The sequence below is a fragment of the Pongo pygmaeus genome, chromosome 19 (genome assembly GCF_028885625.2).
Source record: "Pongo pygmaeus isolate AG05252 chromosome 19, NHGRI_mPonPyg2-v2.0_pri, whole genome shotgun sequence".
In the NCBI taxonomy this organism is placed as follows: Eukaryota; Metazoa; Chordata; class Mammalia; order Primates; family Hominidae; genus Pongo; species Pongo pygmaeus.
Window position 1 is genome coordinate 31,428,466 of NC_072392.2, and position 22,459 is coordinate 31,450,924.

Sequence of the window (22,459 nt, forward strand, 5' to 3'; positions counted from 1 at the left end):
TCAAAATCTCTGGCTTGAAGATCCCATAGGTGGCCTCTCTCTGGCACGAGGGAGATTTTTACATATGACACACGGCAGTGTGGACAGAAGGCAGTGAGGACGTGGTGTGCAAGAGCAGAGTTACAACTGTTGTCTGTTAGCAACAGCTCAGGTGGCTCAGGTAGGAATGTCTTGGGAGCAGGGTCACGAGCAGATTGGTTTTTCAAGGGGTATGTACGTCCAGCCAAACTGGATCCCTAAAGAAGAATAGTGAATTTCAGCAGCAGAAAGCATTCATGTATGCCCAGAAATTATGACTGATCCCTGAAAAAAGAAGAGAAACCGGAAAATGCCCCTTAAGAATCAGAATTTAAAGTGTCCATGAAAGACCGGATTGGAGCCTTTAAATTTGTGAGAAAGTCATGCATCTGGATTTCGGAAGTGCTTCCACTTCCTGCCAACCTGAGAACTGACTGTCAGAATAAATTCATGTCTAAATTCCTATAGGAGAATCCTTCCAGAGGGGCCACTGTGAGAACGGAGCAAGTCCTGTGTCCCTTCGAGTCCTGTGTCCCTTCGAGTCCTGGGTCCCTTTGGAGGCCCTAACAATGCAATGCGGAGCTGGAACTAATGTGGATTTCACAGGCCCTTCTGCCCAGAGGCTGCAGCTGTGATGATGAGGCATAAACCTCCCCACGAGCACCATGAGCATGCTGCAGTCAGGCCTTGCAGGACAGGGAAAGAGAAATGAACCAGCAACACCTAATAATCCCAACACAGCCTCCTGTGCCAGCTCCAAGGGAGTGTCGGGTACATGCCCTCCCTTCCCCCAAGTTTGCCAGCTCACAGGGACAGCTGTGGGAGAAAGGAAAGAGACTTGGGTTGGGGAACAGTGACCAAAGCCTCCTATCCAGGCTCTGCCCCTCTAGCTGGGTCTTTGTTTCCTCCCACGGAGCTATCATGGGTCAAATGGAATCCTTCAAGGGACCCTGTTTTGAAACTAGAAAGCAATGTCCACATGCAGAAGTGTGTGGGACCTGAAGACCAAGGCCTCAGAAGTCAGGGAGAGGGGCCCCACATCCCAGCTCTGCGTGTCGACACCCTGTGACTCCCCCTCCTGCACTCTGTTTTCAATGACGTATCAAAGTCAAAAAGGTTTGTGTAGGGTTGAATGAGGATGAAACAGATAAGGTCACTTGCCCATGCATGGCAATTATTAGAACTCCAGTAGTTACAGCTAGGTTGTTATCTTTGTATGATCTATGTTTTTGAATTGCTGAATTGTCGTTCTCTACCTTGAGGTTTGTAAGATTATTCACAAAGTCATGTATTTATCCTACACCTTCTAATGGGCAAAACACACAAAGGTGATCAGTGATTTTCAAATCAAGAGAGACTTGCCATTGGGAAACAAGGGGCTTCCACACAAGATTAAAAGTTCAAACAGAAACCGTCCCTGGCAGAGGCCAGCACAAAGGACTGAGATAAGGAGAAGGGCAGTGGGCAGGCCTCTGGCCTCTGGCTGAGTGAGAGTCAGGCAAAGAATTCTGCCCACACACGTTTAGCAGCATGTCACAAGACCATGACATCATGCAGCGGTTAGCCTTCCAGATGGCCTGGGTGACCTCATCTCTTGGCCCCCATGTCGGTGTATAGCCCCCTCCCACAGTGAATCAGCTGGGCTGTGTGACAGTGCAACCTGGCAGAGGGGACGGTGTGTGACTTTTGTGGCTAAAAGGCATCATGGCTTCTGTCCTGGTCTCCAGGATCACTCATTCTGAGGACAGCCAGACGCCATGTTGTGAGGACACTCAAGCAGCCCTATGGAGAGGCCCCCATGGAGAGGAGCTGAGGCTTCCCACCAACAGCTGGCCCCAGCTTCCCAGCCACAGAAGTGCACCACCTCGGAAGCTGGTCTCCAACCCCAACCAAGCCTTCAGATGGTGCAGCCTCTCCAGAGACCCTGAGCCAGAACTGCTCAGTCACCTATGTCCCAAATTTCTGATCATTGACACAGTGGGAGATAACAGATGCTTACTGTTATGCTAAGGTACTAACTTTGGGAATCATTTGTCATGCAACATTCCAACTCAACACAAAAAAATGGCCCTGGTCAGTGCAAGGGTGGCACTGGTATGATACATCCATGGTGGGTGGCCTACTCGGTCACCAGACAGCCATCGGCACCGTAGGACAAAATCATTAAATTCAATTATCATAGTGAAATCATATAAACTGCCCATGAGCCAAGACTACAATCCTGAGAGGCAGAGCCATTGTTTCTGGTACGTAGAAAGTGACCCTCAAAGTTTTACATATGTTTGGACTAGGACTTCACATTCGATTGCCAGCAGCATGGGTAATCCTCAGAGTAGCAAGTCCACCGTCAATCTATCTGTGGCCCAGCTCTGGTCAGCACCGCACCAGGCAGTATACGAGATACTTTCCCGTATGTTACTGCACTTGCTCCTCATAAGCACCTCTCAGGGAGAAACTGTAAGGGTGACTCAGCCAAGGGGGCAGCCGTGGTCCATGAAGGTGGGACTCCAGCCCGTCTGCGCATCAAATTCAGTGTTTTCATCCACCCATACTCTCCCTGCCTTTCTGACATATTACAAAATATGAATCTAACAGTGCCCAGGCACAGCTTCCTATCCTGCCACCCACAGGAGACAGCTCCCTGCCTGCCTTAACCCTGCCCATACCAACCTCAGCTCCTCATTCACGCCATCCTGCACCCACCTCCTGGGCCCAGCTCAGCTGCCTCCATTCCTGAATTCACACCCTTCTGTGCCACTGACCCATCATGGCAGGTCATCATGGCTTGTCACATCATGATGATCTCCCTGTGTCCATCTCTCCTGATGGGCTGCAAGCTCATCAAGCGACAGCGTCTCTGTGGTGCATGACCAGGGTCTCACAATAGCAGCGCTAACAGGAGTGACAGGCAGCTGATACACTCAGCACCTAAAACCTTGCACTGCATGGGTATTACCAAATTTCCACCACACCCTGGAAAGAAGCTACCTATCTTCACCTGTTTTACTAATGTGAGACTGGGGTTTGTGGATGAGACTGAGGATTCACGTGCTGGACAACTGTGTCCCAATCCTGACCTGTTCCAGGTCTGCTTTCAGAAGCCCATAGCCAGCAGGCCCACACGCTGTGGAGACCTCATTACCTGATCACCACTTAGGGATTTGGGGCTGTGAAGGTGCTGGCCACAAGGGAGGCTCCAAAACAGCAGAAGAACTTCACACCAAAATCCATCTCTGAAGCACACAGGCCCAGAAGAGGCCACAGGTCACTTTGACCCTCAGCCACGCAGACCTGCCTCCTTTTTGGAATAGCACTTGTGTGAGCTGGCAGCTAAACCAGCCACCTTCTCAGGGAATGTCATTTTTATTTGAAAGAACTCCTAGCAGACAAAATGTGGTTATTCAGACTCAAGTGCTTGTCATTTTCTCAAAAATGAAGTGAGTCTGTCATCATAAACCAATGTCAAAATTTGAGATTTCAAGTGAAAATTAGAATTTTAGAAGACTAGTACCCAGGCCAGATGTGGTGGCTCACGTGTGTAATCTCAACACTTTGGGAGGCTGAGGTGGGCAGATCACTTGAGGTCAGGAGTTTGAGACTAGCCTGGTCAACATAGTCAAACCCCATCTCTACTAAAAATACAAAAAATTAGCTGGGCATGATGATGCATGTCTGTAATCCCAGCTACTTGGGAGGCTGAGGCACATGAATCTCCTGAACCCAGGAGGCAGAGGTAGCAGTGAGCCGAGATCATGCCCTGGGTGACAGAGTAAGACCCTGTCTTAAAAAAAAAAAAAAGACTTGTACCCGTCACCAGGGCCTAACAACTCCTAGGATATTTCTGTTAAAATCAACAATAATATTAACAAATGTGGGGATTTTCCTGAGATTGTATAACAAATATGTCAACAATTAGAAGTTCTGCGAAATTGTCAGTGAACCAATAATTTCCAAATGTCCAGTGCATGGTGTTCCACACCGGGTAAAAGATACACTTGGTGTGCAAGACAGGCCAGTGGATTTTAATAAAACAGAGTAGGAAAAACTCTACTGATACAATTTCAGATTCCACAGTGAAATTGAACTTCAAGCAACTGTCACTTGAGTTCTGGTGTAGAATCAAAATGGATTATCTACAATGGCCTGAAAAGCCTATTAAAATGCTTCCTTTTCCAAGTAGATATGTTTATGGTGCTAGATTGTTTTCAATGCTTCAAACCAAACATTGCAGAAGACTGCACGCAGGGGGAACCAGCCTCTTGATTAAGGCTGCGTAACAGAATCACAAAAAAAAATGCCCCTCCTCTCATTTTGTTGTTTTGAAACATACAGTTATTTTTTATTAAGCATATGTTCATTTTAACATATAATTGGTTCATTACCATTGTTTTTAACTGGCTTAAATATTTTAAATACTCATCAGTTTCCCATTTCTAATAGGGTAAATCGTGATGAATACAAACCACACTGACAGGAGCCCTTTAGGGTCTTCTAGGACCCTAGCAGTGGGTGCCCGAGACCCGCAGCCCGAGGGCAACCCTGTTCATTCTCCTTGCCTGAGGCTCTCAGAATGGGGTAAGGACCCAATTTTGACCAACAGAAAGGTAAGTGAATTCTCCCAGGGGCTTCTGGCGCAGACCTTCCCACTCCTGTGAACGAAGCAAGAGAAGGAAAATGCCTCAGCCTCTGGAACCTCCCCCTCTGAGCATGGAGCTGGACCCACAGGAAGAACCTGTAGAACTCGGGCTGCAGAACCGGGGCCCAGGCACACTGCCCGGAGCCCGCCGGCCGCCGCACCTCCCCCTGCAGAAGACACATGCCCTGCTGGCTGGGAGAGGCTCCACCCATGCAGCCCCGTTATTGGCTGCTACGGTGCCTTCCACGAAGCTCCATGCACTTTAGACGCCTTGTTCCACCTGTTCCCATGGGGACCAGGGAGAAAGGCACATTCTCACTCCGTTGTACAAATAGCAAACTGCAGCACAGAGCAGAAGCTGCCTGCCCTGGGTGACAGAGCAGGTTAAGCAGTGACACCAGCTGCCAGCCCAGCTCTACGTGGGCAGAGCCCACCTCCCAGAGCTGGACTGGAACAGCCAGTGAGCTGGTGTGCAAAGGCTCTTCTGTGCCTGGTGCAAAAACTGGGGCTCCACATGCATGAGCCCACTAAAGCAAACATCCACCATGAGCTACACACCAGGACCAGGAGCAGGTGTCCAGGGACCTCAGGAGTCTGAACTCACATGCTCACTCCAGCCCCTCTCCAAGGATCCATGCCAGTCATGTCCCCTCTGGCACCCATTTCCCCTTCTGTAATTAGGAGTAGAACAGGGTGATAGCCAAGATTCCTCTCTGCCATGAAAAGAAAAGTTTACCTAAGCAATAAAAAGATAAAATAACATATATATACAAACAAAATATTAGGTAGCTATTGAAAAATTATGATCTTAAACTATTTCACATGTGAGAGTTCTTATAAAAGGCAAGACTAACAGATATACAGCGCTCTGTATTGTATGAAATAAACTTTGTGACAGACGGACATATGCGGTGTCCTCATCCATAGGAGAGAAAATGACACTGGAGAGACACATCACAACTCAGAAAGAAAGGAGGAGCCAGACAATAAAACTGGGAACACTGGTTACTCCATGAAAAACATCATCATAATAATAACAGAAATACCATGAATTTTAGATGCATCAATCATGGAACTGATTCGGAATTGGAAAAGCTGAAATGAATATTAGAATAAATATCAGAGAACATCTTTGTGACCTTGGAGAAGGGCAGGCATTCTAAAACAAGGAACAAGAGTATGAACTAAATGAAAAGATGAGTAGATGTGAACAAACCAAACATTACAACTTTTGTGTGACAAACAGGCCACAAACAAACTTAGACAAGCAACTGACTGGAATGTTTGCAATGCACAAAGTGGAAAGATAAGAAACTGACCTTTTCTGAGGACAAATGTCATCAGAAATTGGCAAAAGTTCTGCCTAATATCACAGATAAGATTTAGTATTCATAATATAGTGAAGTCTTAGAAATTTAAAAAAATGATTTTTAAATTTATTAATTTTCAAAATGTTATTTATTTATTTTTTTTCTTTTTAGAGATGAGGTCTCACTCTGTCACCCAGGCTGGAGTGCAGTGGCATGATCACAGCTCACTGCAGCCTCAAATTTCCAGGTGCAAGCAATCCTCCTGCCTCAGCCTCTAGAGTAGCTGGGACCACTGGCGCGTGCCACTGTGCAGGCCGATTTTTAAATTTTTTGTAGAAATGGGGTCTTGTTTTGATGCCTAGGCTGGTCTCGAACTCCCGGTTTCAATCGATTCTCCTGCCTCGGCGTCCCAAAATGCTGGGATTACAAGCATAAGCCACCTCACCACGCCCTAAAATAATCTAATTATTAAATAAGCAATGAGCAAAGGATTTGAAAGGCTGCTTTGCTAAGTAAACAGAAATGCTGCAGGCAGCTTTTCTGTATCTTTTTAGATGTTCAACCTCATGTAATCACCAGATGAATGAAAAACATAATAAAAAGGAGACATCACTTTTCATCCATCAACTTGCAAAACTGAAAAGCTGAAATATCTCAAGTGAGAGTCAATGACATTCCATGCAAGTAGGCGCCACCAAAAGCATTTTCCTGTAAGGAGCCTGTCCCTCCTCCAGCCCAGCTTACCCTCCGGCATCTGAGCTGGTGTGTGGCAGGCCCCTTCTCATGGCTTTGCCTGAACACTCAGCTCCACAGCTGACAGTCTGCAAACCACACATCAGTTCCCTTGTCAGACGAGGTTTCCCGACTCATGTTTAGGAATCCTGACTCCCGCTACAGCAGTTACAGCACAGAGCTGTCTGGCTTGCAAACGCCCAACATTTTTATATGTTGTCTTGGAACTGCTATTCTTCACATCTCCACGAGCCTTGGGAATCCAGGCCACTGTCTTACAGGGTTGTCAGAATCTTTTATACACTTGACACATATTGACCAAGTTATAAACAAGCCTGTGAGTCACCCTCTGCTTCTCCTAGCATCAATTGTCAAGTTTGCCAGCCTCTCTGTGTCCCAGTAACAGGCTCCACAAGGCAGGAGGGGAGTGACTGACCCACAGCGGGGGACCGCCAGACAAGGCAGTCACATTCACTGCTCGACCCCATGATCCCATTGTTGCCTTGTTAGTTTTAAATAACCACCATGTTCTCCTGGAGTCCTAATACTGCATCTGGCCCAAAGCAAAAAACACACACCTACCGACCTGCCCGTCTATCTCCAAACTTTTTTCTGTAATCACTTAGTGTATTGCTGACTCTGTCAGACTCAAAGACAGGACACAAAACTCTCATCTTTCTCTCCTAGCAGGTGCTTAATAATGTTGGGTTAACCGTGTGGAATAACCCATTACCAAATCTTTCTTACAAAACTCCCTTCATCCCATTTTCCCTCTGGTCTCCTTTCTCAGCTTTCTCCTTGCTTCTTTTCTCCTTTCTCAGCTTTCTCCTTGCTTCTTTTCTCCTTTCTCCTTGCTTCCTTTCTCAACTCTCATCTCCTTTAGGCCTTCCCTACAGCTGTCTCTCTTGTTGCAGCGCTTCTTTATTCTGTGCCATCCTGTCTAATTCCATGATAGTCTCGCTGATTCCACTATTAGATCCCAGAAAACCATCTCTCAAATGGGGAGCATTTATGCGTGGCCTGACCCTGGATCCTCCCTGGATCTTCCTTCTTCCAGGGACCAAGTCCCACAAAACTTGTAACTTTTGGGGCCGAATCTACTCAACTCCAGAATGCCGAGACTCACCCATAACAGAGCCTTCCTCTGTCCTCTGTGAAATACAACCAGTTTGGGATATCAGTGGCAACTGGAACATGTTAGGCCACCCAAGGGAACTCAGTGACATGTAGTGAGAACGGATTGCCTCAGAGTCCTAACTGATGGTATGAGCACACCAGCAAGGTTTTGAGCAGTGTAAGAAAAACCACAACTGGACACTTAACCCCATTGCTCAATGTCATTTCTATCTTTTCTTTCCCTTACTTAAAGTTCCAAGAGTAGAGATAACAGGGCCCTTACATGTTAACATAACAGATTTTAAAACATGAAATGTTTTCTTTCAACTTAACCACACATGAAATTTGCATGTAAATAGGAGGTTAAAATGTGAAAGTCAGGGACCTGAAAGTCCAAGGATGAGCCAGAAAAGGAATGGTAGAAATACTGGCCTGCATCACAGAATATGCCCCTAACCCTTCTCCATCTATCATCACCATCAGTATCATTACGATCAGCATCATCATCACAATCGTTACCATTGCCATTGTTACTATCACCATCAACTACACTACCACTATCACCATCACCAGTCACAGCACTATCATTACTGTCATCACCATCATCATCACCATCATTGTCACCATTCATCAACATCATCACCATCACCATCATCATGTCTACATAATCACTAGTGCCGCTGTCACCATCAACCACACCATCACCATCATCATCTCCATCAATTACACCATCACCACTCACCATCACCATCATGATCATCTTCACCATCACCATCTTCACCAACATCATACCATCATCATCACCATCCCCATCAACACCATCATCACTAATATACCATCATCATCAATTACGCCACCATCCACCATCACCATCATCGTTACCGTCATCACCATCAATTACAACATCATTATCGGCATACCATTGTCACCCTCATCACCATCACTAACAACATCATCATCATCATCATCGTCATTACTGACACCATTGAACAGTTTCTGGAGCTCCTCAGTGTTTGTGTTTCATGTGTATTTACCCTGCTATTCCTCACAATGACTCTAAGCAGAAAGAGGCAGAGCAGGAATGCTGGCAGGCTGTCTCCACCATCCACCTCAGCTCCACCATGCTCTACTGCTTCCCCAGAAATAAGCCAAAGAAAGAACACCTCTACCAAAACGTCACATCACTGTGATGCATGATTACTTACATAATCTATGTAAAGGGAATACCTTGTTGTCTCCAGGTAGCATGTACACAAAGGGATCAAAATGCAAAAGTGTATGACATATGTGAATTATTACTAGAGAACACTATGAAATTGTCTATTTGTGGAGTGGTCTCTATATAGTCTATTAAGAAAGAGAAAATCCTAGAGATTAACTACTCTAATGTACAAATTGTAAAGATCACGGCACTGAGGAACAGAAATAGGGTGCAACTGTCCAGGGCCACAGCTTCCTGTGGAGCAGCCCATCCCTGACTCTGCCAGGCTCCCATCTACACTTGCAGTGACTGCCAGGACCCCATCTCAACTCAGTGAGCAGAGTCCTCACATCCTACCTCTGTCCCGTCTAAACTTGCAGTGACTGCCAGGACCCCATCTCAACTCAGTGAGCAGCATCTTCCCATCCTGCCTCCGCCTTATCTACACCTGCAGTGACTATCAGGACCCCATCTCAACTCAGTGAGCTGCAGCATCCCCACATCCTGCCTCTACCCCATCTACACCCACAGTGACTGTGCCCGGCTCCTGGCTCCAACTCAGTAAACAGCATCCCCTACCCTGCGAATGCCCCATCTACACATGCGGCAGCACCTAAGGAGATGGGCCAGGTCCATCCTCCTCCTACTACACTGACAAGAGCAATGGCTAAAATGATTTCCTGTGAAGATACACAAACACACACAAATAAAAATCTAGCTCATGTGGGTCAGGTGCAGTGGCTCACAGCTATAATCCCAGCACTTTAGGAGGCCGAGGTGGGTGGATCATCTGAGGTCAGGAGTTCAAGACCAGCCTGGCCAACATGGTGAGACCCCACCTCTACTAAAACTGCAAAAATTAGCCGGGTGTGGTGGTGGGCACCTGTAATCCCAGCTACTTGGGAAGCTGAGGCAGGAGAATCACTTGAACCTGGGAGGCGGAGGTTGCAGTGAGCCGAGACCACAGCATTGCACTCTAGCCTGGGCAACAAGAGCAAAACCCCATCTCAAAAACAAACAAACAAACAAAAATCTAGCTCATGTATTGTATCCCAGTTCAGCCTGGTGTACTTACACAGGCTCTTTTTCCTTCACAGTGTCATGGGGTGTGCCAATTCTATGGTCCTACTGGAGCCTGGCCAATGTTGACTGACGACAAGAATGTCCAACCTTGCAATAGAAACCCTGCTGTGCTGTTTTCCTGGATGGTCTCCACAAGCCCCGTTTCAAATCACACTCATCTTACCAGGGCTACCAGCCACAGCATCCTGCAGCCCCATGCTTGACAAAAGAAACCTAGAGGAAAGGTGTCATTACCAATCTTTACCCGCAAAAGCCACCCACAGGGCAAGCCTCAGATAAGTCTCATCGGGAAAGGGAAGGGGAAGAGCTCACCTGCAGGGATCTTCACCACCTCCAACAAACCAGATGTTTGTAAAGATGCAAAGTTAACCACAAGTTAATACTCACCAAACTAAATACTTCTGCCTTTTATTCCCTCATTAGTTCCACCGGTATTCATTAATACCCAGAGCGGAAACATTTTGTAACCCTATAAATATGTCCTGGAAACCTACAACAGGGCAGAAACTGATCTGGGCCTGGATACAATTGGGAACACAGAAAACATTCATGAATGTACACTGCAGTGCAAGAGGAAAGGAAAATCAACAGGAACCGTAGATTCAATCAGGATGACATGAGGTACAGGAAAGTAACTCCAGGAAGGTGCAGAGGGAGCCTAAAGGCAGAGGGAGGGTTCCACACTCATTTCTGTATCAGGGGTCAAGAAAAGTCTGAAGAGACAAGAAGAAAAATAGCAGCAAATGGGTGAGAAGGTGACAGGGAGCTGGGTCAAACAGCCTCAGGGAGGCCAGCACCCAAAAGGCGCTATAAAATTAATTGTTGAGGGCATCAACCAATCAATAATCAATCAATCAAGAATCAGTCAACAATCAATAATCAATCAATCAAGAATCAGTCAACCAAGATAGTCACTCTCACAAACTCCAGTATTTGCACAGGCCTTTGTGGCAGGTCGACTGGGGTTGCGGAGACCCCAAGACTCTTGGCTGCACCCAGACTGCCTCCCACAGCACCATTTCCTCAGCCAGGTGCCTCCTAAAAGGGAAGTTAAACCCTCCAGACCATCCTCTGTTGAACATGAACTCAGGAATGGGGATAAGGCTCAAGATGCTCCCATTTGAGCCAGAGCAGCCGTCTCTGTGTGCCCGTGTGGCACAGGTAGGATTCGATGTCGCTGCATGGTCCCTCCGCTGATGTCAGAGGGCGGCCATCTCCATGCTCTTATCTATTTGCTGTTCTCACTCTCTTCACAGATCCTCACCTCCCCACGCCAGATCTGCCCAAGAACACTGAACCACACTTCAAGACAACAGCCCCTAAAAACTCTTGAAGTTTTCATCCCCAGATATTCAGTTTTACTCTTTCTCTCTCATTCTTTCCATGTAATGATTTTCTTTTCTCGAAAAATTATCGTTGGGGCCAGGCACAGCGGCCGACGCCTGAATTCCCAGCACTTTGGGAGGCGAAGTTGGCAGGCTTATTTGAGGTTGTGAGTTGGAAAACAGCCTGGGCAACAGTAAGACCCCCATCTCTACAAGAAAGAATATAAATAAGTAAGTAAGTAAGTAAATAAATAAATAAATAAATAAATAAATCATTATCTCCCTCAAGGGATTCTTATCGCATGGGCATGATTCACGTGCTCAGATATGAATCTGATCCTCACACAACCCCTTGATGAGTTTCAGTTATTGTCCTCATGTGGCAGACCAGGAAACTGAAGCACAGAGAGGCAGTGGAGCTGAGGTCTGAACTCACATCAGCCTGGCTCTGGAGATCACAGGTTTAACTTTTGAGCCTCTCAGAAATCAATCAAGGTGGACTTAATCTTCACAAATAGGACACTGAATCAGCTGCGGCACTGACTAATGTTGATGAGGCACTCAGGAGCTGACAGAGTCCTTTTACGTCCCTTGACTCACATGTTCCTCCGAACAGCCTGTGAGTAGGGCCAGCCAGGCCTTACTGCCCACTTCACAGTCCAGAGAATCAAGCCCAGAGTCAGTGAGACCCGCTGGGGCCCCACCTGCTGCTTCGTCTCGGGGCGCCAGCTCCCATCCCTAACATTACTTACATAATCTATGTATAGGACGTACCTTGTTGTCTCTTTACCTTGTTGTCAACCTGCCCCCCATTTAAGATATCCCCCCCAACACAAGGCACAGGTGCAAAGGAGAATGTCTCTGCATCTCCATCAGATATTCAAAGGGATCATAATATAGAATACTGCAAAATGAAAGGAAAGAGAGAAGATGGTACCAATCCCTCAAAAACATCTTAAGTCTAACTCAGGAAACCCTCTTAGTAATTGTCTACTTCAAATACACGTTTGGAAGGAAACAAGTCCCCCACCTCACTCTGTGTGTGAGCAGACCCCAGTGGTGGGGCCACTCATCACCATGTAAACCAAGAGCACCCTCCCAAGAACCCCAGTCCCCCACACACATGGGTGTGACTGTCCAGGACTTCTTTGTCCCTCACTAGCCCAGCAGCCTGGTGGCAGATGTCCACCTGTGTGTGGGTGGCCAGCACCTGACACGGTAGGCACCTCCTAGACCCATGCTAGCCACAGTGAGCTGGTTGGAGGGGCGAGGGTGATAGGGGAGCCTGCCTGTCCATGCTCACCCTAGGTTAGGGGCCATCTGGCTGACTCATGCAGAGGCCAGGCTTTGACCCCATCCTCTGGAAAAGAGCTCCTCACATTTCTTTTTTTTTTTTTTTTGAGACAGTGTCTCACTCTGTTGCCCAGGCTGGAGTGCAGTGGCGCAATCTCGGCTCACTGCAAGCTCTGCCTCCCGGGTTCATGCCATTCTCCTGCCTCAGCCTCCCGAGTAGCTGGGACTACAGGCGCCTGCCACCACGTCCGCTAATTTTTTGTATTTTTTTTTAGTAGAGATGGGGTTTCACCATGTTATCCAGGATGGTCTCGATCTCTCGACCTAGTGATCCGCCCACCTCAGCCTCCCAAAGTGCTGGGATTACAGGCGTGAGCCACCGCGCCCGGCCGCTCCTCACATTTCTAAACACTTCAGGCCTGCTAGTGTCCCAGGGTAGCCGATACCCCCGTGCGCTCCGTGAAGCACAGCACTGCCTCTTCCCTGGCTTCGAGGATGTGGAATCAGAAGTTGCCACTTGGCCTTGTCCCCCTGCCACACCTAGGCAGACCTTGCACACCCAGAGAGCAGCATTATATCCATCTGAATAAACCGACAGAAAACAACCCCACAACTTAACATAAAATTCCAGTTACTGGAATCCAGTTACTGCAAAACAAATACTTGGATTTATGAGCTTGGCTACATTACTCAGTGAGTATTAAGAATCAAAATCCACCAGCACAATCAACTAACACATCCCAGACGTCCCTGGCATGCAGAAACCCCAAATCCTGACAACTCAGACCGTTGAGAAACATCTGGGAGGGGTCCAGGCCTTCTTCCCAGCCACAGAGTTAGAAAACAGGAAGGATTTCAGGCAAAATCCAAGAGTAAAGTCAGTGTGGAGGCGGCTGAGAAAGGCTTTGTATTGCAACAGAGGAGCAGAATTTAGAGGCAGGGAAGTGCTGCTTCCCATCGGATAACCACCACCGACCAGAAATTACTCAGATGAAATTTGACCTGGGGGCCTCCTTCCCCTTTGGGAGCTTCTGGAAGATTCTGTCGTGTTGCCACTTCTCTGGATGGGGCAAGTCTGATGGGACGGCTGAGCTCAGTTCCCCGGTGGGAGTCAACCCCACGGTGGGGCTGGGCTTGGCCTCAGGGTGGGAGTCTCACCACCTCCAATTGTTCTGGAAAGAACTTTGGAAATAACATCTGGAGCCATTTCACATGGATTTGCCAGACAAGAGCAGATCAATGAGCCAGGTGTTTATCTGCACAAATTCATCTGGATTGTCATGCAACTTACATTGTCTGTGCACCTACTGGGCTCTAGGCCCTTTGCTGAGACTCAGGATACCCAAGTAACAGCAGTGCATCACATCATAGTGGGAGCAGTCGGCCCAGGGGAGCAGATACATTCATAAACAAATGATCAGAATACAGCAGTTCCTCCATCGTCCTGACAATGCCCACACTCCCTGCCCACCCACCTCCCCAGAATTGCCTGTCCCTCCTCTGTGCTCCCAGGGCGGCTGCAAATACCTCTGATAAAGCACTCCTCACACGGGATCCTGTTCGTGCTCACTGCTCCAGCCCACTAGACTCCGAGCCCTTCGAAGCCTTGGTCACCGTGGGCATCGCAATGCACCAGACGCCGCACCTGCTCAGTAAAAGTGTGCTGGTGAGGGTTCACCCTGCAAGACAAGACAGCACTCCACTTTGGGACGGAGGTGTCTGCCCTGTGCACAGGCACCTGGTGAACAACACAGAGCCAGCCCTTCATGCCTCCTGGGCTCCAGCTGAGGGCAGAGAATCACTGCCCCAGTGAACATCCAGATGGCTGGCTAGTCACTGGCCATGGATAGTTCTGGAGGGAAAAGGGCAGATGCTAGGGGACACAGTGGCAGGGCAGGGAGGCACCTTCCTGAGGACCTGGTGCTGAGCTGAAACCTAAAGGATGAGGGTCAGCAGGCAGAGCAGCACAGTCCAGCAAAAGGTCAAAAATGAGCCCTGTGCAGCCGGCCTCTCAAAGCACCTGGGGGATTCAGGAGAGACCAAACAAGGCAGGCACAGCCTCAAAGGGCCACCATGAGGATGCAGGCACACGTTCTTCCCGCTGGATGGTTTACAGTTTCCCAGAGCCGTTCTCTGAGTACAAACAGGAGAGGAGCGGAGAGGCAAACAGGAGAGTGAATCTCAAGGGCATCCCAGCCTGGGCAGACAAAGGGCCAGATCCAGGGAAGCTGGGTTAGGAAGGAGGAATGGGAGGTCTGCAGGGTGATGGAGACCGGGGCCCAGCCTCCAGGAAGAAGGCCAGCAAGGGTGGAGCAGCAGGCAGGGCTGGGGGCCAGAGCCTGGCTGGGGCTCTCCCATTCAGTGGATCTGGGTCCCAGGTATCAGCAGGGATGGGATGCCTGCCCCCCAAAAGTGGGTACACCATATCCCCCTGCCTCCTCAGAGGCAAGCAGGATCATAGATTTATTGCTTGCGTTAAGTTAGAAAACTAAAGCCTCTGTGCAGCAGAAGCTTTTGCAGGCCAAGGGCTCTCAACGGGTGACATTCCCTGGTGTGTCTCCCTAAGGCATTTCAGATCTGCCCACCTCTAAGCCCCAAGCCTCTGCACTGGAAGGTAGTCCCATCCACACCCCCAGGCCAGCCTCATGGCCTCCACGTAACTTCCCATCCCCCAGTACTCCTGCTCTGATGATGGGGGCTTATCTCAGCCGCCTCAGCCTACACCATGACACCTCCTGTCCACAGGGCGCCTTGGCCTCAACAGACCATGGCACCTCAGGCTTGGGAGCACCCCTGTCACCTCAGGCTTGGGAGCATCCCCGAACACCTCCTGGTCTCTAGCACACACATTAACTTAACATAACTGAAAAAGCTAATGAAAACAATCATGCCTAAAAGACTTCTGAAACATGGAATCCTGTATGTTTTTTAAAAAGAGTTTCTAGGCCGGGCGCAGTGGCTCACGCCTGTAATCCCAGCACTTTGAGAGGCCGAAGTGGGTAGATCACAAGGTCAGGAGATTGAGACCACCCTGGCTAACACAGTGAAACCCCGTCTCTACTAAAAATACAAAAAAATTAGCCGGGTGTGGTGGCAGGAGCCTGTAGTCCCAGCTACTCGGGAGGCTGAGGCAGGAGAATGGCATGAACCCGGGAGGTGGAGCTTGCAGTGAGCTGAGATCCCACCACTGCACTCCAGCCTGGGTGACAGAGTGAGACTCCATCTCAAAAAAAAAAAAAAAAAAAAAAAAAAAAAAAGAGTTTCTATTGTTTATTAACATAATTCCTAGAGCTATGTGCACAAAAACATAATGTCTCCCCCAGTTTGGGCTATTTAAAAATTACCCTAAACTAGGTGGCTTATAAACAGTTGCTTATTTCTCACAGCTCTGGAGGCTGCAAGTCCAAGGTCAAGGCACCACAGATGCGGTGTCTGGGGAGGACCCACTTCCTGGTTCATAGATGGCGCCTCCTTACTGCATCCTCACCTAGCCAAAGGGGTGAGAGAGCTTTCTAGGGTCCCCTTCATAAGGGCCCTAATCCCACCCGTGAGGCTCCACTCTCAAAACGTAATCACCTCCCCAAGGCCCCACCTCATAATGCCACCATCCCATGGAGGGTTAGAATGTCAACATAGGAATTTTGGGGAGACACAAACGTTCTGACGGTAACACAGGGCACACGTGAGGCAGTTCCAAAAAACTATCCCACAGAAAGAAGACAGACACTTCTCTAACGGAAGTCCTCAAGATCTCAGTGCACACATGCCCAAGGGCACAACACTCACCACGTGCTTAAGTCAACAGCACCAGAAACCAGAGGTGGGCCCGTCCCTTGAGTCAGAATGCCTCTGCCTCCAACGGTGCCCATGGCTGCTCTTTCCTCCCAATGCCTCCACCAAGCGCCTTGAGTGGGGGTCCCTCCTCGGGGATGGAGCCTGCAAGTGCTCCCTGAAGGGCAGTGACCCTCCTTTCTCCAGAAGGCAAAGGTTTTCCTTCATCTGGGCCAGTTCCTGGTTCCTTCTCCTGATAATGGGCCTCCTGCCATGAACTCAACAGGACATGCAGCTTCCTGAGCCTACCACATCCTCAGCTTCTGCCAGTTCTCTCTGCAAAAAGCAGCTGTGTGCTTGCCATCACCCACCACAAAGAAAGGACCCAGGGACCATGGGGACAGACCCTACTGAAGCCCACCAGCCCAGAGGGCTCAAGGCAGAAGAGCTTCACCATATGGGACCGCTAAGAGGAGAGCAAGGAGTGAGGGAGGAATTCAGACACACACACACACACACAAGAACACACATGCATGCACTGCAGGCAGCCAGGCTGGAAAGGTGTGCACAACTCAACACACCATCCCCAGGATTCACAGCCACCAAGCTCATGGCAACTCTTTGGGGAGAGGCTGAACCAGCGCCCTCTGAAAGGCAGCACATCCAGGATGCAGTGCAGCACTGCCTGCCAGCACGAAGCAGCCGTCCCCTGGGAAGGCGGTGGTCCTGCCCTGCACCTCACTGGCCTGGCAGACCAGGCCCTTTCACGTACACCCCTCCCTGAGTCCCAGCTCTGCACCACTGGATCTGCATTTTCATGCCCATTTTAGGGTTGAGAAAATGGGCTTCATAAAAGCCTACTGTCTAAAACTGCCCAGAGTGAGAGTGGCACAGCCAGAACTTGACCCCACATCCTGATCTCTTTCTACTGCCTCTAGACAAGATATCCTATCCTAGCTGAGGGGCCCAGAGCCACAGACAGGGACACAGCGGGAGCAGGTGCCTGTGTGCCCATAATACCTGCATCCTGGCTGCCCCTGGAAAGGAACCAGCCTAAAAAGGCAATGGGAGCAGCAATGTGTCTCTGCGGTGGAAAGTAAGCTGTGGGGGAGGAGGAGGTAAAGAAGAAAGGGATAAACCAGGCATGAGAAGAGGGGTGAAGTCACCTAACAGCATACCTGTCCATGAGTGATTTTCTTCAAGGGATAAAAAAATGTATATGGCTTTTTTTCCCCTTGTTACCTCCACTGACCAAGAATCTATTTCACCAGTGAGAAAAACCAGTGCTATACTGGGTTCCCTGGAGTAGAGGAGCATTAGCCAAACAGGACAGAAGATAATGCTGCACTAGGACAGAGCTGGCAGCCCCATTGCTTGTCCATGTTGGGTACGTGTGGGGTCCTCCAGGCCAAAGTGGGCCTTGAATCCTCAGAGGTGATGCTCTAGGTGTCTCGCTGCCTCACACTGAAGCAGAACTCCAGAGAGTTCCAAGAGGAGGTGGGAAAGCATCAATACCAACAGAAACCAGTAGACGGGCTGTGGGGCCACCACACTGGGCCTTGTTCTCATGAGTGCCTGGATGTTGCCAGAAGCATGTGAAATTTAAACCATTATCTGGAGATAGCATGCCTTACTTCATCTTCCTTAACAACCAGATGACACACAGCAAGATAAGCCTGTTGAACATCTTGTCCAGATAGGGCACTATTTATTCCCTCTCTTCTCTTTCAAGAACAAAAGCTGCTCCTGTGCGCATGCACATTTTCTGTTTCTATCTCCCTCAAGATAAGATAATGGACGTCGTAGAGCAGCTGAACTCTACAAAGTGGTCTGAACAGAAGGGATGCTCTCACATGTTCCCTCACAATGTGGAATATCTGTGTGCTCAAGCAAATGCATTCACTCAGACGCATGCACGCATGCACACACATGCAATCACAGGTGTGTGCACTGCTTGTCCTCATATGCATGAACTCAATCATGCATGCATGCACCGCACACATAGCCATGCATATGTGCACCCACACACTCAGGCACATACACACCACTCTGGCAGGCCTCCTCACCCCTCCCTAATATTTCACACACCACATATTTAAAATGCCACAAAACAGAGTTCATTTGGAACCAGATGATCAATCTGGGGTCCTTCCCTGGCCCTTTTGAGTGTGTGCAACTGCAGGACAGAGGAAGAGACACAAGTCCCAAGCCAGGGAAGGCACTAAGACGATGATCCTCCAGATAAAGAAAGAAGACAGCTCCCCGCCGTCCAAGACGCGCTTGCGTGTTTCACAGCTGGAGGCCGTGCTTTCTTCAAGCTCTTCTCTTTCATTGGTTACATTTACTTTGAAAATAGTCAATGCTACTTGAATGGCAGGAACAGAATACTGAAGTACTAAAAAGGATGTCTGAGATAACTCTTCAGTAAACTCAGTTTTCATTTATACAAAGAAGGAAAAATTACTCCTCAAGCAGTATAACCAACCTAGTGCAGCCCAAGCCACTGTGGTAAGTTGTGCAAAAGGCCTCTGTGTCTAAGCAGCTCCCCCACTGGATTACAGCTCAAGGATGTGTGGTGCAGAGGCTAACCAAACACACATGCGGCATCAGCCATATGGAGCTACCCACAGTGGGTTCCCTTCAGAGCAATCCTAACACCAATAACAAAACTAAGTGCCACAACGCTGGCTGTGCACTTTAAGCCTGACTTCTGCCCTTGGAACAGCCCTAAGTCCTAGACCCAGAGTGAGGAGACTTTGCCCATGTCAGGGGCAGGGCCAGGACCCAGCTCTGTCTGACCTCCGCCTTTGCTCCCAAATCAGACCTGTCCCCACATAGCACCTGACAGGCAGAAGTCAGTTCATGGGGAACCTTTGGTTTGCAGCTTTGCCTGAGATGTCATCACAGGATGAGGAAGCCGAGAACAAGCCCAGGGTGTCCCTGCTGGTGCCATGCTGCTCATGACAGCTCTCCCAGTATCGCCCCGTGGCTCCGCTGGCACAGGACCAGGGCTCTAGGATCAACACCAGGCCCTTATAGCTCTGATTCCCAGGCTCTCTGGGCTGCTGGTTTCATGGTTCCAATTCAACCACGACTTTCCTTTTCCTTCTTTTCACACTTGAGAGTCAAAGTTAGAGACCAAAATTTTAAAATATGAGCATTTCTGGCTGGGCGCCGTGGCTCACGCCTGTAATCCCAGCACTTTGGGAAGCCGAGGCGGGCGGATCACAAGTTCAGGAGATGGAGACCATCGTGGTTAACATGGTGAAACCCCATCTCTACTAAAAATACAAAAAAAAAAAAAAATTAGCCTGGCATGGTGGCAGGCACCTGTAGTCCCAGCTGCTGGGGAGGCTGAGGCAGGAGAATGGCGTGAACCTGGGAGGCAGAGCTTGCAGTGAGCCGAGATCGTGCCACTGCACTGCAGCCTGGGTGACAGAGCAAGATTCCATCTCAAAAATAAATAAATAAATAAATAAATAAAATATGAGCATTTCTATGAGAATGACATTCAAAGATGGGGAGACTCCTTGGGCTTCTATTTTTGCCATGTTCCTGGAAAGGCACAAAGCCCCTACTGGACCCTGTAGGGTATGTGGGACACAGAGGGGCTGCTATGTTTGCCCACAGACATTTTAGAGCAAGCTTGATGGAGGACGCCTGTCCAAGAGCATCAGTGCAATTTCTCATCACTTTACACCTGCAGGCCCCAAACACAAAGGGCCACCACATTTGGCTGACATGGCCCTACTGAACTGGACAAGCTATGCAGGGGAATGGCCAGTGACAGGCCACAGCATTCACAGATGACCAAGACATCACCCAGTGCAGTGCCATTTGCAAATATGGGCTTATAACAATGGCTCACACCTGTAATCCCAGCACTTTGGGAGGCTAAGGCAGGAAAATCACTTGGGGCCAAGAGTTCCAGACCAGCCTGGACAACAGAATGAGACTTTGTCTCCAAAAAAGTAAGAAAATTAGCTGGGCCTGTGGCCCATGCCTATAGTCCAGCTACTGGAGAGGCTGAGGTGGGAGGATGGCTTGGGCCCAGGAGGTCAAGGCTGCAGTGAGCCCTGATCATCCCACCGCACTCCTACCTGGATGACAGGGCGACATCCTGTCTCAAAAAAAAAAAAAGTTTTGAATCACAGGATGTCCTATCAGTTGGCTCAGAGTACACTATAGCCCATGTTCTCTGCCTTGGATGCAGATCTAGATGAATTACACAAATGGCTCCCTGGTCTCTGGCTTCTACTTAGCGACCAGGGTGGCCGGTACCCACCACTCATCCAACACATTCTTTAGCACTGACTTCTCCAAGGGGCCGAATCAGCGGAGGGGCACCCCAGTCTTCTCACCCACACTCAGGCCTTTGAACTGTAAAAGAATCCCAAGAGCCCCTTAGAGGCCCCTGGTCACATCCTCAACCCATTAAGGTTTGACTGCATGCATCTTTCCATCATAGGCACCCTAGTCTAAAGTGGCTATCAGGGACCACCTGCTGGGGGTCTGCAGGGAAGGAGGCACTGAGGGGGAGGTCCTAACACCACAGAAGCCCACAGGCTGAGACTCTGCACATTTTCTAGAGGAAATCCCCAACCCCGCAGATGAAATGATGCCAAAGAGCAGCCCCCGCACTCTCCAAGGGCCTGGTCCTCCTAGTGACTCCCTCTGTGTGGTTACCCCACTGGTCCGCCCAGCAGTCCCTGCCCCCCGACCATTCCCACATTCATTACAGTCACACGTCTCTTACTAGATTTATTAATGTGCAGTCACAAAAGAATTGGCAAGTTCCATTCATTACTTGACGTCTAAATATCTAGTACCCAAGCTGGTGGCTTAGTTTAGTGACAGGATCTGAAAGGGGCCATACCAAAATGAACCTGAATTCTAAAGATAGAAACATTTCATTCGCAAACTTGAGTAAGAGATCTGAAAGTCAAACTAAATTACCTGAGTTACTGACACTTCAGAGCAGACCCGAGAATAAATGATTAATTTACAAATTGCTGCCTCCTCTCCCATCGGGGAACTCTGCTCTTTCTGTAAAAATGTCCTCAAGAGCACTTATCTGTGTAAATACGGTTGGCCCCTGCTAAGTAAGGGGGTGGGGGGTTGGGGGACATATAAACTAAGAAGGGGAATTCCATGATTTAACTTTCGGAAACTCCCGAAAAAAAGTTTTCGTTTTGTTTTTTGTTTGTTTTGCCTTGGATTAATCGGCGAAGAGAATCATAAACACAGAATTACCTTGGCATAAAATACCTTGACCGTCAATAATTTGTTTGCAAACTCCACACACTTTGGATTTTTTAAAGGCCTTGTTCTTAAAAGTGTGCAGACTCGAGGTTAATTCTTCTGGCTGAAAAAGTAAAGGAAGAAATTGTCAACGTTTCATCTCATAGTTTGTTTCTTTTTCCTTTTCGGGAGATAATAAATCTAGTGGAATTTGTAAAGAGCAAAAACAGGAATATTACCAAGCAAACACAGAACAAGAAACCATCTTGGTGATGCTAAAATTCCCAAGACGACCCACGGATACCCTGTTAGCATTCCCAATTCCAGAGTCCTAGACGGACGTTCACTTTCACCCAACTCATCAATCACCACATGGGGTGCCTAGAAACATTACATCAACCAACATCATTATGTGAAAATGCACTCCCTTCCAGACTTGAGCCGTAGAGCCACCTACTTCTGTGACAAAGTAATCCACATACACTTCTAGACTCTCAACCCTTTTTCTTCTGGAAAAAGTAATTAGCTAAACAGCACAATTATGTTATGAGGAAGTCAACTGGCTTTCCTGGTTCAAAGGTGTTCCAGAATCACCACTAAGCTCTTGAGCCTCTCTGAGCTCTCCTGCAGAAGAAGAGACAGTCCAGCCTGTGACACACATGTGGTTCTTCTTCAAACACAATTACAAGCATTAGCACTTGGAAAAACTAACCACTCGGCTACCTATTCATGT

General features: G+C 48.5%; 1 protein-coding gene across 1 annotated transcript in view; it reads right to left on the bottom strand.

Annotated features, from left to right (window-relative positions):
- LOC129017992 (tensin-3-like) overlaps window positions 1-22,459 on the bottom strand; it is a 129,609-nt gene that overhangs the window by 99,626 nt on the left and 7,524 nt on the right. The window contains exon 2 of the mRNA XM_063656000.1: window positions 21,739-21,850. Within this exon, the coding sequence (XP_063512070.1) occupies window positions 21,739-21,850 (112 nt within the window). The remainder of the gene's footprint in view (window positions 1-21,738; window positions 21,851-22,459) is intronic.